General features: G+C 39.4%; 1 protein-coding gene across 1 annotated transcript in view; it reads right to left on the bottom strand.

Moving 5' to 3' along the window:
- LOC143245202 (E3 ubiquitin-protein ligase Rnf220-like) overlaps positions 1-19214 on the bottom strand; it is a 73681-nt gene that overhangs the window by 46275 nt on the left and 8192 nt on the right. Inside the window, exon 2 of the mRNA XM_076491258.1 lies at positions 17017-17695. Within this exon, the coding sequence (XP_076347373.1) occupies positions 17017-17695 (679 nt within the window). The remainder of the gene's footprint in view (positions 1-17016; positions 17696-19214) is intronic.

The raw sequence follows: 19214 nt of genomic DNA, 5'->3' as shown, positions 1-19214 counted from the left end.
TTTTAATGGTGTGAATTCACAGATATACCGCTGTGCCGCTAGGGGACTACTGAGAGAAATGAATGAGTGTTAGAACTCAATTCATGTTAGAATCTTGATGTTTATTACTGAGAAAAATGAGACAGTACTCTCTCTCTCTCTCTGGTGTTTGGGTATATATATTTGTATACCCAGGAGGGTCAGGTACACAAGACCTCTTCCTCCAGAGACAGTACTGGGACTGAGCTTGTTTGCTTTTTGAATTTCTCGCAAAGCTACACGAGGGCTATCTGCACTAGCCGTCCCTAATTTGCCAGTGTAAGACTAGAGGGAAGGCAGCTAAGCTAGGCATCACCACCGACCGCCATCTCTTGGGTTACTCTTTTACCAACGAGAAGCGGGATTGACCATCACATTTTATAACGCCCCAACGGCTGAAAGGACGAGCATATTTGGTGTGACGAGGATTCGAACTTTCGGCCCTCAGATTATGAGTCGAGCACCCAAACCACCTGACTTCATCAAAGACATTAACACAGTATCAGAACCTTGATGTAATGTTTACAAGGAGAGACAGTATTGAGACTGAGGTGTTTACCAACATTAAGACAGGTGTTTACTGGTACCAACAATAAGACGACACAAAAACAGTGTTATTTATTTGTATGCGGAATGAGACAGTATTAAGACTGAGGTGCTTACTGGCATTACGAATATTTCACTTCAATTAATTTAATACATTCATGGAACTATAGGTATAAGTAAATTCTAGAAGAACAGGAGTTAACCAAAGATCGAAATCGTGGAGATTGTAGTTATGTTTCAAGTTTGTTTGTTTTTTGTTTTTTGAATTTCGCACAAAGCTACTTGAGGGCTATCTGTGCTAGCCGTCCCTAATTTAGCAGCGTAAGACTAGAGGGAAGGCAGCTAGTCATCACCACCCACCGCCAACTCTTGGGCTACTCTTTTACCAACGAATATTGGGATTGATCGTCACATTATAACACCCCACGGCTGAAAGGGCAAGCATGTTTGGCGCGACAGGGATGCGAACCCGCGACCCTCAGATTACGAGTCGCACGCCTTAACACGCTCGGCCGTTATGTTTCAATGGAAGAAACGTTTCTTTATCTTCCGTCGTCGAGTTCCCAGATCCATCGATGATTATTAACCACAATCGTATTACAAGTATCAATCAACAGGAAACGGTTTAACCTTCATGCCCTCTTCAATGTCATAGAACGTACGATGACAAAATTAACCATTAGTCTACTTAAATGGGTACAATTAATCACTGACGTACGATGAAACGTTTACAGTATTACTGATTAACAAAAAAAAAAATGTTACGTGAGAACACCTGAGTTAAAACGTTATCTCACTGTCGTATAGGACTTTTGATTCGTTTCAGTAACTCTAGTGTAATATTACTCTCAGTGTTAGTGCACTGAATAATCACATCTGAAACTTAGAAATCACTGTCTCATCTAAAAACGTAATTCAATGCTATTCGGTTTCTCTACTAAAATCACTACCGAATATTTCCGACGTTTATTGTTTTTGTCCACATTGAAAGACAAAAAGATCAGAGACTGCTGATCGTTCGTTAGTCGCTCTGGTTCTGTCGCAACTAACCATAAATGACGTTTGTTGTGTGTATTGCTCAAGTTTCTCCAATAATTCAGCATTCATTGTACGGAGGCAGGGAAGAGCCAAGTGACATCGTGATGAATGTGTTAGTAGGAAAAGCGAATTTGTTCTCTTTTTTCCGATACTGTAGCTAGCAGCAACAGGAATGTAATCAGGTGAGATGAAGATGGTATTAAAACCCACTCCTCTACTCAATACATATTTTCCTCGATAAATTGAGGTTTCAACTGTATCAAACTTCCTCAAACAACCTGCACTCTGTCTCCAGCGGAAGGGATTACATCGGCTTTATAAGCCCCAACAAATGACAATTTGATAAGGCTACCTTTTATCAGCCATCTGCGGTGGTAATATTCAACCCAAGTACCCAACGTGTACATGACACGCAAAAACACTCGCAAAAAGACAAGGGACTGGCAGCAGAGATTTATCCAAAGTAATGAATGATCTAAACTAACCGCTCGCGCTTCTCACGCATGTAGTTCCGGGAGGGGGGAGGATCAGGGGGGATTATAGCAAACTGAGTAGCTTCGGAAAGACTAATGATCGTGAATGATGAGACATTGTTGATAGCCGTAATGAGCTTGTGGCTGAAAATAATAGTTGCAGTACCAGTTTCATTGGAAGCTCTATATCGAAACACAGGTTTTTGTGAACGTTTTCAATAAATATACTTGGTACTTCTAAGCTGATATTTCTAAGAGATTAGTTACACGTAATTCTTGTAAATCACAAAATCCTAGACTCAAAGTGACGGTTAGCGTGATGGTTCTATAGCTCAGGTAAGCTTGTTAGTTGGCATGACTCATACATAAATGTTAATTCTATGATTTTTTTAAAAACTTATTCTTACACGCAGAATAACCAGTTTTCCAATAAAATACTGATCAGCACCAGTATCTGCTCCTAGAACTGAGAAAGATATTTTTTTTTTGTTCCGGTATTTCCTACTTTGAAACGCACACACACACAAATAACTGTTTTGTTCCTCGCACGTATAACACTACCTAAAACATGTTTATATTTTTAAAAATAATTTTATACAATATATTTGTTTGTTTAAAGCTAGATAACAGTTTGTCCCTATGTGTGCTTTGCCCACCACAGGTATCGAAACCCAGTTTTAAGCGTTATAAGCTGGGAACATTTTACTTATTTGTTTCTCCTAGAATACAGACATTGAACTTACTCCCATCCTCACGGCGGGAAATCGAATTCTGGGTTTTAGCGTTTTAAGTTCGTAAGCTTATCACTGTTTCACCAAAGGACAGGAATTTTATTTTTAAAAAATCACACAAAATTATCTCTAAAATACAATGTTTATAATAATTAAGTGATAACTGGAGTTTTCTCTATCCTAATTAGGGCGCTCTATTCACAACATGCTGACAGCCGGTTCTAATTCCCGTCACCGAACATGCCCTTTCATACGTTATAATGATACGATCAATCCCACTTTTCGTTGGTTAAAAAGTAGCAGAAGAGTTGGTGGTGGATAGTGCTCACTAGTTTCCTTACTTCTTGTTTATTTGCTAAATTAGGAGCAGCGAATGCAGATAGTCCTCCATTAACTTTACCTGATATTCAAAATACATCAGTCTACATCCTAATTACAACAAGACACAACTACAACCATTGAATAATACCAACAGCATACTCATGAATTCATTTCGATGCAAAAATGTCAGATAATAAGTCACGTGATCTGTTTGTAAAATCCTACTGTTCGAAGCAGAAAACTCTAGACAGTGACGTATTTTTAACCAAGAAAATTCTTGTCAATATAACGTAACCATTGAGTTTAACGCAAAGTGTTGATGTGGTACTCATGAAACTAACAATCTCTTCAAGAGTGTCTTTCATAGCATTCTATTCATACTCAACCGGATTGGGTTATTTTAGTAGTATATTCGTCGTTAAGTGCTAGTTTGTGAATGAAGTGTGACTTGAAACAATGAACAAAAAAGAAAATGCCATCCCGAAATACAACACTTGGGGAACAGTAAGTGTCTAAAACTACAAGTTAAATGCGCAATTTAAAGTTTGTTTATGTGGCTTACGATCATTACCAAACTTCACATTTCATACACAACTTAAGATTATTTCCAAAAATACGCATTGAGGAAGTAAAGAAAAACTTTTCATAAAAGGAAATACATGCATACTCTTCAAAAAAAGAAACGCAAAAGGCAAAATATGAGACAAATTGTTAACAAGTTTATTCCGGGTAGTTCTGTATGACATGTGTGAAACTTTGCACATTCACTGCTGAACATCCAAAGTCTGCAAAGGCGAAGTCCACGCTCACTAGTTGAAGTTTAACGTCACTCAACGTCAATAACCAGTATGCCCCCCGTTAGCATCAATAACTGCTTGGCATCTTCTGCCCATGGAAGCGATGAGATGACGAATCACATCCTGTGGAATGGCTGTCCACTCAGCCTGCAAAGCTGCTGCAAGCTGAGGTAGAGTCTGCGGTTGAGGTTGTCGCCGTCGCAGACGTCGGTCCAACTCGTCCCAAAGATGTTCGATGGGGTTTAAATCTGGTGATCTGGAGGGCCAGGGAAGAACGTTGATGTTGTGGTGTCTCAAGAAGACAGTGGGGAGTCGGGCTGTGTGAGGACGGGCGTTGTCATGTTGAAAAACGTCGTTGACGTTCACCATGATGGGTTGCACATGGGGCCTAAGAATCTCGTCGACGTATCGTTGAGCCGTAAGATTCCCTCGAATGTGCAAAAGGTCTGTTCTGGCATTGTAGGCGATGGCAGCCCACATCATGACGCTGCCACCACCAAATCTGTCAACTTCCTGCACACAGTTTGCTGCAAAACGTTCACCTCGGCGACGGTAAACACGGGTCCTTCCATTCTGCCTACGAAGCATAAAACGTGATTCATCGCTAAACCAAACATGCCTCCATCGTCGATGATGCCATACCCGATGTGCCCTAGTCCACTGAAGCCGTGTTTGACGATGTTGCTAGGTGAGAATGACGCCTCTGACTGTACGTCGAGGTCGGATTCCTGCATCTCGTAGACGGTTGCGTACCGTCTGATCGGAAATCCTACGCAGCCCTGGTATGGTTGAGGCAGTAGACGTCGCAATGGTGGTCCTATCCCGAAGGTGACGTAACCGGATGTAGCGATCTTGTGCGGTTGTGGTCACACAAGGTCTGCCAGATCGTGGACGGTCACGAGTTAGCCATGTTGTTGGTGACGATTCCATAGCCTTGTGATGGTGCTTGGGTGGACATTCACAGCTCTGGCAACATCTGTTCGAGATTTACCTGCTTCCAAGCGACCAATGGCGTTGTTGCGTTGTGCTTCAGTCAGTCTTGGCGTAACCGAGAACCCGTCACTTTTATAGGGATTTTGCACATGTTGCACTTGCAGAACATGCAAATCTCTCAAACAAATTTATTGGACACGCATGCGTTTTGGCGAAAAATCCGATGTTTTCCTCCGTTTTCAAAGTGCACAACTTTTATTGTCATTTTGTTCTGACAGTCAGTGCCTTAACACGTGTAACATCACATACTCTGAGCTTGTAATGTTATTACATATATTTCTTTTTAAAATAACAAAAATATCCCCTTTGCGTTTCTTGTTTTGAAGAGTATATATGGATGGACTGATGTTAGCCATCCCGACATAATAATTCCTTTTATGAAACTTTTTTCGTTACTTGTTTTTTAATGCAGTGTTTCAATAGACACCAGAATGTTGCATTTATATCCAAGATCTAAATACAATGACCTTCCTATTGTAATATTTATTGCTTATCTATTGTTGGCTGGTAATTTCTGTTTCGTCCTGTACTTACGTTTTTATAAAGATATCCTCACTTGAGGATGTTATGATAACATCGTTTACACCAAAATTATGATTTCTTTTAATAGCTACAAGTTAATAATACTTACAAAAACGGATACTCCGTTTCAAACAATGTCACTTCAGTTAAACTGGTTGAGACCATTGTTTTGGATTTTGAGATATCACGTAGTAAAAAAGGAAAAAAAAACAATAAGAAATTCAAACCTGTTGTTGTGATATTTACAAACATTTCCAGAACTTATGACTTAGTCATTGCAAATATATTGTTTTAACAGAAAACACTGTTTAGTCTTATAAAGTTCTTATGAGTTATTGAGGTGATATTTAAGATACCCTTTCTATGAATAATCCGAATCGTCCATCATTCATCGGCATTGCTACCACCTGCTTGACACACTTGAGGTTATTTCTAAAACTACACAATACTTACGTTTCTCAAAAAGGAATTTCATGATATTTTGTACAAAAACTAAGTTTGATTTCTAGAAACTACTTAACAGTTTATTTAAACCGAAAAAAAATATTTATATGTATCTTGTGTTGAGTGTTATTCTATAGACTTGTAAATGTACTGTCACCATATATGTGTGTTAGCTTAGCAACAGTATAACTGTGAATGTACTGTCACTATTTATATGTGTGTTACCATAGACGCCGAACGTATCGTCACCATGTATGTGTTATTATGTGTTACGCTAGATATTATACACCTGTGAATGTGCTGCCACCCATGTGTTATCATAGGTACTGTACATTTGTTAATGTACCGTCACGATGGACATATGTTACGCCAGATACAACATACCTGTAAATGTATCGTTGTCATGCATGTGTGTTATCACAGATACCGTACACCTGTGAATGTGTCGTCACGATGTATACATGTGCTACTGTGTATGCGTTGCCATAGATACCGTACTTTTGTAAATATACTTTCACCATGTATATACATTACCCTAGATGCAGTATACCTATGAATGTACCGTCACTATATGCATATGTATTATCATAAATACCGTAACCTGTGAACATACCGTCACCGTACATATGTGTTATCATAAATACAGTAACCTCTGAACATACCGTCACCGTGTATATGTGTTATCATAAATACAGTAACCTCTGAACATAACGTCACCGTGTATATGTGTTATCATAAATACAGTAACCTGTGAATATTCCGTCACCGTGTATATGTGTTATCATAAATACAGTAACCTGTGAATATTCCGTCACCGCGCATATGTGTTATCATAAATACAGTAACCTGTGAATATTCCGTCACCGCGCATATGTGTTATCATAAATACAGTAACCTGTGAATATTCCGTCACCGTGCATATGTGTTATCATAAATACAGTAACCTGTGAACATACCGTCACCGTGCATATGTGTTATCATAAATACAGTAACCTGTGAATATACCGTCACCGCGCATGTGTTATCATAAATACAGTAACCTGTGAACATACCGTCACCGCGCATATGTGTTATCATAAATACAGTAACCTGTGAATATACCGTCACCGTGCATATGTGTTATCATAAATACAGTAACCTGTGAATATACCGTCACCGCGCATGTGTTATCATAAATACAGTAACCTGTGAATATACCGTCACCGCGCATATGTTATCATAAATACAGTAACCTCTGAACATACCGTCACCGTGTATATGTGTTATCATAAATACAGTAACCTGTGAATATACCGTCACCGCGCATATGTGTTATCATAAATACAGTAACCTGTGAATATACCGTCACCGCGCATGTGTTATCATAAATACAGTAACCTGTGAATATACCGTCACCGCGCATATGTTATCATAAATACAGTAACCTGTGAATATACCGTCACCGTGCACATGTGTTATCATAAATACAGTAACCTGTGAACATACCGTCACCGCGCATATGTGTTATCATAAATACAGTAACCTGTGAATATTCCGTCACCGTGCATATGTGTTATCATAAATACAGTAATCTCTGAACATACCGTCACCTGTGAATATACCGTCACCGTGCATATGTATCATAAATATCGTAACCTGTGAACATACCTTCTCCGTGCATATGTGTTATCATAAATATCGTAACCTGTGAACATACCGTCACCGTGTATATGTGGTATCATAAATATCGTAACCTGTGAACATACCGTCACCGCGCATATGTGTTATCAAAGACACAGCATGTCTGTGAATGTATTGTCACCTTGTATATGTGTAACCATAGATACCATACACCTGTGAATGTATTGTTATCGTATAGTAGTGTTACCAAAGGAACTGCACACCAATATATGCAAAAACGGCTCATTTGGGTTGAGAAAATATTTTACGTAGAGCCGTTTTTACATATATATTTTTCACTACAAGTTGGTTTTCTCGACATTACTTAACTGTGCACCTGTGAGTGCAGTCACAACGTATACATGTTTAAATAGTTACCGCACACCTGTGAATGCAGGCAACGTATGCCTGCTTAAACAGTTATCGCACACCTGCGAGTGCATTGTTACCATATGTTATGATTTTAAAACAGAGAACATTTATGTATTTTATAACTGCTGTGCAATGGTACGCGTATCTTACATAAATGTGTATGTATAAACAACACTCAGGCCTTGAACACAAACAAAACCAGAACCTAAGTTACAAATAACGAATTAATCCATTTATTTCTCTTCTTTCACGAACTTAGTCTCAGCTATTTATCTTATTTGCCCTCGAGGTAGTCTCTTGACAAACTTGGTGAAACTATAAAGATATCCTGGTAATTTAACTCTCCCACTCAAAACATTTATGATTAGCGGCGTCACTTTCCAGCCCCCGCAACGTGGGGCGTTCACCTATCACACGTGCGAGACATTTCTTGGATGCTACCTGTATCAAAGTAAGTAAGTAGTCGGCACCACAAACGAAAAGCCTTTTCCTTCAAAGCGAATTCACTGAAAGGATTTAAGAATGTTTGCATGCGTGATTTGGATTATAATCTCACGAGCAGTTCAAACTCACCTACACGATAATTGGAAATGTTGACCACACTTTGAACTGTGTGCATTGACCAAACCGTACAATTCTGAGGAAAAGCAGCTTTTACCCGGACAGTATAGATTTCTGACCGTTATCGGTGGATCAAAGGCTTTCCGACCAAACACGGTACTTAGAAAGGGGAGGTGGCTTGGGTAAGTCTGTTTACAAGCACTAACTTTATGGAGGCCATAAGATCATCAATACCTTATTTTTGTTGTAGTTGAGCTGGGGTCATGCCAGATGAAGCTGTCTACTCCAGTTTATTGCCGAGAAGAAATTATTCACAGAAATAGATGCACACATTAAAAAATCAACCCGTGTTTTCTCAGTTAGTTACCACGCGCGAAACATTCAACGTTGCTAGAAATACGGATCATCAGCTGGTTTAAAACTGTGTTTATAAAGAGGTCAGCTGAAGACGATATACAGGTATTAAAACACAGAAACCAACCGATAAGACCTATACGTTAAAACAAAGAACCAGTTGGTGTGTGTGTTGTGTTTTTTGAATTTCGCACAAAGCTACTCGAGGGCTATCTGTGCTAGCCATCCCTAATTTAGCAGCGTAAGACTAGAGGGAAGGTAGCTAGTCATCACCACCCACCGCCAACTCTTGGGCTACTCTTTTACCAACGAATAGTGGGATTGACCGTAACATTATAAGGCCCCACGGCTGAAAGGGCGAGCATGTTTGGCGCGACGGGGATGCGAACCCGCGACCTTCAGATTACGAGTCGCACGCCTTAACACGCTTGGCCATGCAGAGCCGTGAACCGGTTGGTAGGATGTAATGTGCTCTGTAAGTGGAAATACTGCAACGTGTTAAACGTTATTGTTAATATGTTTCGTAATAAACAATCGCCGAAACTGAATACTAATAATAAAAAAAGCTCTTCCCGTCCTCATGTCTTTTGAATTATTTCATGAGTTAGTTTTACATTTCTTCATACGATAACCCCCCCCCCCTGGTTCAGAGGTAAGTCTTCGGATTAGAAACGTTAAAATCAGGGGTTCAATTCCCCTCGCTGGGCACGGCAGTTAGCCCGATATGCCATATACACATTAGACTTATGTAATGTTGTGTCACATATTACTACAAATTATACCATATATACATAGCACGTTCCTTCATAATATAAGTACCTAAATGTATTTATTATTGCCCAGTCCTCTTGATACTGTGTTTACGGTTAGGTTTTGATGTAGTTACTGTAGTATTTTTATACCTCACTAACGAAATAAATACAGTACTGTAGGATGGTACACAATAAATACAGGTGGCGCTGATTTATAATCATTACTTTTGTAATATATATTACTGATAAATTATTTTAAAGAAACATTCTACGAGGATAAGAAGACAGTTATATTCACACGATTTTTATTAGAAACTGACGACGGTGATAGTCTTTGTCAAGTGATTTTTGCTCATTTTGTTTTTTCTAGGGCCTCCAACAGCCTTCACGTACAATGTTTAATATGCAAACGAAAGTTCCGTTTACTGGGAGCCCGGCATGGCCAAGCGTGTTAAGGCGTGCGACTCGTAATCTGAGGCTCGCAGGTTCGAATTCCCGTCGCGCCAAATATGCTCACCCTTTCTGCCGTGGGGGCGTTATAATGTGACGGTCAATCCCACTATTCGTTGGTGAAAGAATAGCCCAAGTGTTGGCGGTGGGTGGTGATGACTAGCTGTCTTACACTGCTAAATTAGGGACGGCTAGCGCAGATAGCCCTCGAGTATCTTTGTGCGAAATTCAAAAAACAAATTGTTTACGGGGCTTAAGTTCCACTTAAGAGATTATAAAGTGTGAAAACCAAAATACTTTAAAACTGAGGACAGATGATTCTCGTTGTTACACCACTCACTTCATAGCATGCTTATGGACATTACATATCAGATGGTTTGTTTGTTTTGAATTTCGCGCAAAGCTACTCGAAGGCTAACTGTGCTAACTGTTCCTAATTTAGCAGTGTAAGACTAGAGGGAAGGCAGCTAGTCATCACCACCCACCGCCAGCTCTTGGGCTCCTCTTTTACCAACGAATAGTGGGATTGACCGTACATTATAACGCCCCCACGGCTGAAAGGGCGAGCATGTTTGGTGCGACGAGGATTCGAACCAGCGCCACTCGGATTACGATTCGAACGCCTTAACACGCATGGCCATGCCTGGCCCATATCACAAAGAGAGGGGATACAAATAGATCAAGAACCTAGTAGCTTGAGAATGGGGCAACTCAACGATTCGTTGAAAGATCTATGCATTACGTGAACGATCTAACGTATCCCCTTCCCCGGCTCAAGTACCCTGAGCAATTCGAACAAAAAAGAAAGAGTGAACGTTAGTTTTTGACCAATCCTTCGTGATTATTTCCTACAAACAAGGCCTATAATTTGCACAGTTGATTGTATCCGTCATGCTGAACAAGTGCAGAGTTATGTGTAATTATTGGAACATGCAGTCGTGTGGTACGGAAGCTAAATTAACCGGATTTAAACTCTAAATTTATTCGACAATAAAATACAGGAAATGTGATATAAAATATATTTATACAACTAACGATACGAAAAGTTGAAACCTTACTTCAGGTAAGTCAGGTTTATTTTGTTTTCTTTTTTGTTGTTGTTGTTGTTTTCAATATCATGATGACGACAAAATAGGCGCTTATTTATTTTTGAGTTTGGAACTCATGCACGGGACGTTTGTGGAGCAAAACTACCAGGAGGGACACGATAAATCCCTGTGCTTGGCATTTAATTGTATTATACTGTCTAGAAACAACTTCGTTCATTAAGACATCCATTAAATCTGAGGTTCTGAGCTATAAGTGCGACGAGGGAGAAATATTCGTTTGGTGTAGGACGATAAATAAGTGGTAGGTTATCTTCAGGAATTCTTCTGTTTCAAACCTTTAAATTCGAGGACCACACACGACAAATGTCGCAGCGTTTTACGAAAATCCAACATGACAAGTTTTTCGTCTGCCAGAGTGGTTGTATGTGATCTTGGGTGACAAGACGAAACGGATTGCTTCTTACCTCACAGGTGGATACAGCAATGAGCACCTGTAGCCGGGAGAGATCACTGGCCACGTTGTGAATGTTTTATTTGTCGATTTTTCAGATATATTATCTTAGGTCAGATTGAAGGGTCGTGGTTAACAGCTCACCCTTCATTTCCTCCAAATGACATTGCTGAAAAGACAAGTATGACACGAACAATTTCCACGTGCGTTCGTTCATCTGTAGTGTGTAGAAAGTGATCAGAGAAACAAACCACACTAGGAGAACAAACGTCTCGTTATGCAGGAATATATACACACGTACACATGGACCAGACGTTATATTAATATCAGTGTTAATAACTGTTAAACTGTGATGTCACAAACGTTCAACAGCAACGCGCTGTAGTGTAAATAATAAATGTTAAAGTCTCTTGAGAAGAGAAAGGAAATGAGATAGAGGTTCTTTTGATTTCGACAGGAACGTAACTTTAACCAGGGAAATCACACGCACAACAACAATGTTTGGTTTCATCACACACACACACACCCAACAGGAACGTAACGTGAACCAAGGAAATCACACGCACAATAGCAATGTAACGTTAACCAGGGAAATCACACGCACAACAGCAATGTTTGGTTACATCACACACACACACACCCAACAGGAACGTAACTTTAACCAGGGAAATCACACGCACAACAGCAATGTAACGTTAACCAGGGAAATCACACGCACAACAGCAATGTTTGGTTACATCACACGCACACACCCAACAGGAACGTAACGTGAACCAAGGAAATCACACGCACAACAGCAATGTAACGTTAACCAGGGAAATCACACGCACAACAACAATGTTTGGTTACATCACACACACACACACCCAACAGGAACGTAACGTGAACCAAGGAAATCACACGCACAACAGCAATGTAACGTTAACCAGGGAAATCACACGCACAACAACAATGTTTGGTTACATCACACGCACACACCCAACAGGAACGTAACGTGAACCAAGGAAATCACACGCACAACAGCAATATAACGTTAACCAGGGAAATCACACGCACAACAGCAATGTTTGGTTTCATCACACACACACACCCAACAGGAACGTAACGTGAACCAAGGAAATCACACGCACAACAGCAATGTAACGTTAACCAGGGAAATCACACGCACAACAACAATGTTTGGTTACATCACACGCACACACTCAACAGGAACGTAACGTGAACCAAGGAAATCACACGCACAACAGCAATGTAACGTTAACCAGGGAAATCACACGCACAACAGCAATGTAACGTTAACCAGGGAAATCACACGCACAACATTAATATTTGTCTGGTTACATCACACACTTAAACAGGAATGTAACGTAAACCAGGGAAATCTCACACACAACAGCAGTATTTGTTATTATACGAAACTGAAAATCGTCACTATACTGAAGTCCATTTTTCAAATATACTAAATGTACATGATACAAGAGACACAGCTTAAATATCCATTATTTAGCTCTGTGCACATATGTAAATGACAATGCTTTTTGGGCCCTTCATGGTCAGGTGGTTAAGGCACTCGACTCGTAATCCAAGGGTCGCAGGTTCGTACCCCGTCCAACCAAAATGGCTCACCTTTTCAGCCTTGTGGGTATTATAATGTGACAGTCAATCCCACTGTTCGTTGATAAAAGAGTAGCCCAAGGTTGGTTGGTGGGTGGGTGGTGATGACCAGCTGCCTTCCCTCTAGTTTTACACTGCAAAATTAGGGACGGCTAATGTAGACAGCTCTTGTGTAGCTTTGCGCGAAATTCAAACACAAACAAATGCTGCTTTTTGTTCACTTAATTGATATGTGTGCCAATTCGAAATGCAATAGGGTCAATATGAGTTATACATGTTATGATTCACCGATGTCCATATGGACGTGGACGTTTCAGCAGGTCACTCCAGAAATGCTGAAACTCGTCTCACTCTCATTAAAAAGCAGTTAAACTGGTTCCAGACTTTTGTGTTGAGTACTGAATAGTAATATTAAATTCATGACTGAATGTCGCAGCTTCTGGAGTTCCTGCGTCGAATAAGAGTACGCTTACTTATAGTACAAAAGAACAGACTTGTAAAGAACGTACTAATCACCATCGTTTAAAACGCACGAGAAACGTTTTAGTGCAAACATTATTTGTCAACGTTTCGCTCTTCTTCACCTAAAAACGGTCCCACTAAGAGGACAATTTAATTACCGCGGAATATTATGATTACAAAAGAAGGTCCACCCAATGCGAGACGGTATAACGTGAAAGAAGATTCGAAACGAAAGGAAAAGATCTATATTATACGTCATAACACCAATATTATACGTCATAACACTTATATTATACGTCATAGCATTATTCACACACCTAACTTACTTTAGGTCACTAAACGGTGAATTAAAACGCACTCAAAGCCTCTTAGAAATACAAATTAGATTTTCTTATGTCATGTGCGCAAGAGTTTTAATCACAACACGAGATGATGAACAAGTCGTGTGCTCCGAAATGTCGTATTTGTCTTTCACTCCTGTTAAGTTTTTCCTTTGTTAAAATAAGTGGTATGGATGTTATGAGCCTTGCAAGAAGGTGGGGAAGTGATCCTGTTCCTTGGGGATCTGCGCATTCCGCCATGACACTTTTATTTTGGTGTTTAGGAAAGTTACCTTCCTCAAAGATGTGTATCAGAGAAACACAGCAGCTTCCACAACCGAATCCTTGCAACATGTGCTACAATGTGAACCAAAGAGTAGCATTATGTAATTATATCAACGGAGTACAGTTCTAGGAGCTAATTAGCTAGCTGTGTGAAGGTTCCCAACATTCGCGTCACCTTGTGCATCTGAAATTATTTCTATGCATATAATACATAATTTAATTTTATGATAAATGTGACGCGAATCAGTAGAAGATACAATGTCCACTGGAGTCTATTGTTACTTCCTACTTCAGAGAACTGGTAAGTATACATTTTAAAAACTACCGAGCGTAAGTTTCCAGAGTCACAGTCCTTGATCAGGTTTCAATAACCAAAACCACCAAGAAATGTTGAAGCCACAGTCCTTGATCAGGTTCCAATAACCAAAAACATCAAGAAATGTTGTATACACGGTATTGATCAGGTTTCAATAATCAGAATCGACTGGAGAAAATTTGAAAATATGGTTCTTGATCAGGTTTCAGTAAACAAAATCAACCAGAAAAAGTTGAAGACACAGTCCTTGATCAGGTTTTAGTAATCAAAATCGACCAGAAAAAAATTAAAGTCACAGTTTCAGTAATCAAAATCGACCAAGCAAGGTTGAAGACAGTCCTTCATTATGTTTGGGACTTCAAATAGACTAGACAATATTGAAATCGCAGACCTTTATGACGTTTAGTATTTCAAATAGATTAGGTAAAGTTGAAGCTATCTTACATTCCTTGAAGAGCTTCATTACTTCAAACAACTTCCAATATGAAGTCACTATTCTTGATCAGGCTTCTGTCATCAAAATCGACTGGCCCGGCATGGCCAAGCGTGTTAAGGGGTGCGACTCGTAATCTGAGGGTCGCGGGTTCGCATCCCCGTCGCGCCAAACATGCTCGCCCTCCCAGCCGTGGGGGCGTTATAATGTGACGGTCAATCCCACTATTCGTTGGTAAAAGAGTAGCCCAAGAGTTGGCGGTGGGTGGTGATGACTAGCTGCCTTCCCTCTAGTATTACACTGCTAAATTAGGGACGGCTAGCACAGATAGCCCTCGAGTAGCTTTGTGTGAAAGTAAAACAAACAAACAAACAAAATCGACTAGAAAAAGTTAGAGTAAAAGATCTTCATTGAGCTCAGTATTTCAAGTAGATCAGGCTCAGTATTGACCAGTCAATTGAACCTTCAATTTGACCAGGTTCAGCACTTCAATTTGACCAGGTTCAGTACTTCAATTTGATCAGCCCGAATTAGATTAAGAGATCTTGATAAAGTCCAGAGCTTCATACAGATAGTGTAAAGTTACAGTAACAGATGTAGATGAAGTTCAGTATTTCCAATAATCCAGGGAAATGTACAGTAACACATCTGAATTGAGTTCGGTACTTTAAACATGAAGTTTGTTCAGCTTCTTAAATTTCATTGATATAAGTTTAGGTGCTGATTTTCGTAATATCAAAACAACAGTGATTAGATATATACCTGAGTTCCTTTTAATTGGCGACTGCCTAATCGAAACTTTTCATTGAAATGTAGCTGAATGTTCAGTGTTATTGATTTAGAAATAATGTTTCCAAGTTTGTAAAGTACAAACGAGAATTTATCTTCAGTGCTGTTACACTGCTTATGAAACAGCCTAACGGTATATATAGCACATGTTTAATTCAATAACCCTTTACAGTTTCATAGGACTTTATATTTGTTAAATATTACCGTGGATAACGAGTTTATCCTGTGGTCTGACCCAACTGTTGCTGCGGTCACTTTCAAAATGTCTCAAACTGGAACAATTCTGTTACATCTTTGTTCATTAAAAACACAGGTTTTGTTTTCTACCCTTCAAGAACTAGGTGCTTGTTACTTCGATAATGCATTTTGTATACACATAATTGTACTATATTTTTGATGTTCAGTAGTTAAATTAATATTGCATTCGTAAAACTAAAACAATATAGTTTAGCTCTGAGCCAATAACAGACAAAACTTGCACTCTATTCAACAAGCTGAGACAGTGTTTCAGCCGACTGGCCTTCTTTGAACAAAAAACGTGTAATGACGAGGGTATTCAGAGCGTCACCGCACACCAAACATACGATACATTAAGTTTTCCTGCAGTTGAACTTCAGATTGTTATTCTCAGATCAAAATACAGTACATTCAATTAACCATTAATACAAAACAATCACACTTATAATAAAAGTCCGATTCAAACTGAAAGTGTTTTCTTAAGTTCGTATTATCTTCTCGAACGTTTTCGTCAATCACTGTGCGAAATATACAAATCGATAGTGCTTTTATAACACTGCCTAAACTTTGTAGAATAAATGCCAGAACCTCGTGATCGTGGTTTGATCAGAAGTCCTCACGATTTTTACTAATTATATCATCTGTCATTAAGTTCATTATTGTCATGAAATTAAATAAATTATTATGTTCGACATACACTTTACCGTTCTCCAGTGGCACAACGGTATGTCTGCGGACTCACACTACTAGAAACTGGGTTTTGATACCCGTAGTGGGCAGAGCAGAGATAGCCCTTTGTATAGCTTTGTGTGTAATTCTAATCAATCAATTTTGATAAATACCTGCTTCACAAAAACAAGTCTTACTTTAGTGAGGAGGGACTTCATCGTGTGTATCAAATAATACAACTCATAATACTTGCTAGTTTCACAAAAACAACAGTCTTACTTAAGTGATGATGGACTTCATTGGGTTTAACAAATAATACTAATCATAATAATTACTACTTCACTAAAACATCAGTCTTACTTTGATGATGATGGACTTCATCAGGTGTACCCTGCTCTTGATTTACAGATGTTGGAGTTTCGGCCAATCGAGGTTCGGGAGAAGTTTGGGAGAGATCTGTAGCACATTCTTCTTTGACATGAACCGGAGAAGACAGCTCAGCTGTAAGGGAGGGAGTACTACTGCTGTTTGGGGGTGTCAGAAAGGACGAGTTTAAGGAACCCTGGTACCGCGGAAACTGGAAAGGCTGAGACGTTACAAAATCAGAATTGTCCACCTTCAAACATTTAGTAGGAAGGAAAGCAGATCTGTGGAATCCATTAATTCTTCGCTCATCTGTTACTCCCAGGTGTCTAAAGGCGCCCCCTGTTCCCGAATTCAAGAAGCTCACTTGCCTGTTAAAACCAGGAGGGGTCATAATGGTGGAAGAAACAGGGAGAAGGTGGGTCGGCAAGGTGGGATACGTGTCTGTTTGTCCAAACATAGCGTGAAGAGGAAAAGCAGCTGGTGACGTAAAGGGCGTGTGGTAAGGCGAAACTGGTTCTTTGTCGGGTTCTTGGGAGGAAGGGAATGGACGCAGACCATGCATCTGTAGACCAGAGTGGCCGGAGTCATCTGCTTGTGAGGTGAGGGTCACGAGAGCGGGAGAACCGACTGTCCCTGGTAGATAAGGTGAACTGTCCATACACATTTGTATACCCTGTGATGTGAAACAATTAAAAATTAACACGTGGATAGCTTTTTATTTTTCTAGTCATTAGTCTGAAAATAGTGACCAAAATCTATGATAACGTACATTTTGTGATAATATTGACATCTAGGGGGTTGATTATCTTGTTATTTTATTATGATATTAAATACAAATACGAAAAACACATAAATAAATATCTTAAGAACCTCGTAGATCCACAGTTTTTATACAAAGATATAAAAAATGCATTCTAATATGAAAACTGCAGCAACCAGAATTACCCACTTCATTGTGACATTCTTACAACATAGTGTTGTGTATTAATCAGACAACAACCGCAGTTTGTGACATCATCGTGATATGGTCATTATAGAAATGCTGAATATGGATCAGACTACAGGCAGTATAACCAACGCTTACTGTAATACATTTATATGAGTATATAGTAAAGATAGTGGTGCTGAATATTAATTTACTGCATTAAGTTATTTTGAATACATGAATTAGAAAGTCGCGTAACATCTACAACCAATATCTTGTGATGGTGTAACGGAATGTATCAGATTCGCAATCTGACGTTCTCTAACGATGCGTAGAGTATGAATTACTCTTCAAAACTGATCGCTGTTGGGTAAGAGTATCTAACAGTTCTTCTAAACATACAATATTCACACGTACAGATCCTAAAGTCTTATTGAGATCTGTGATTTGTAATTTCCAAGAGGGAGATATTCTTTGCACTTATGGCTTTATAAAACAAAGGAATATGGATCAGTTTGGGACACCAGGACTAAAGTGTGCACAAACAGTTCAAGTTAACTTAGGTTTGATTGTAATTTCAGTGTTCATCAAATAAAAACATACCGTGAGCTTTCCTCCTAGGAATTGTAACTAACCGATCTCGTACTGACAGAAGAATGTGAATTGGTGACGAAACAAAATATGTAGACACGAAGAATGTAAATTGGTGACGAAACAAAATATGTAGACACGAGTAATTATTAGAGCACGCAATCGTAATTTATAGCTTTTGAGTTTTAAAAATTAAGGAAAACAAGATATTTTAACGAAATAAAGTGAAAGAGTACTTATTATATTAGTTGAACATAAAATTTGGTTTCATGTTCTTTAATACCACCGTGAAAACGATAGGTTTAGCAAGTGTATTGTTTCGTAAACATACGAACGAATGCTACTTGGGAAACCGACGCTCCTGATACACGCAGATGACCGAGGCGTTTCCTGCTACCAACACTAACTATTTCAGCCTGGAGCTACTGACGTCGAAGAAACGCCGAGAGACAGACTGGGGATGAAATCTCCACATATTGTCGCAAACTCCAGACCGAAGGAAGCAGGTAGATTTTATGAAGTACCTTAACAGCTCTGAACAGTTCTAGCATATAGGGAGTTGTTAAGTTCCACGAAGTCGACCAGAAATGGTACTTTATTGGACAGCAAGTGTTTTGCAGTAGCCCTAACTGGGGTAATAAAACAGAGCCTTTCGACACTGTCCTATTCATGACTC

The sequence above is a fragment of the Tachypleus tridentatus genome, chromosome 2 (genome assembly GCF_004210375.1).
Source record: "Tachypleus tridentatus isolate NWPU-2018 chromosome 2, ASM421037v1, whole genome shotgun sequence".
Lineage (NCBI taxonomy): Eukaryota > Metazoa > Arthropoda > Merostomata > Xiphosura > Limulidae > Tachypleus > Tachypleus tridentatus.
This window is presented reverse-complemented; position numbering and strand designations above follow the sequence as displayed.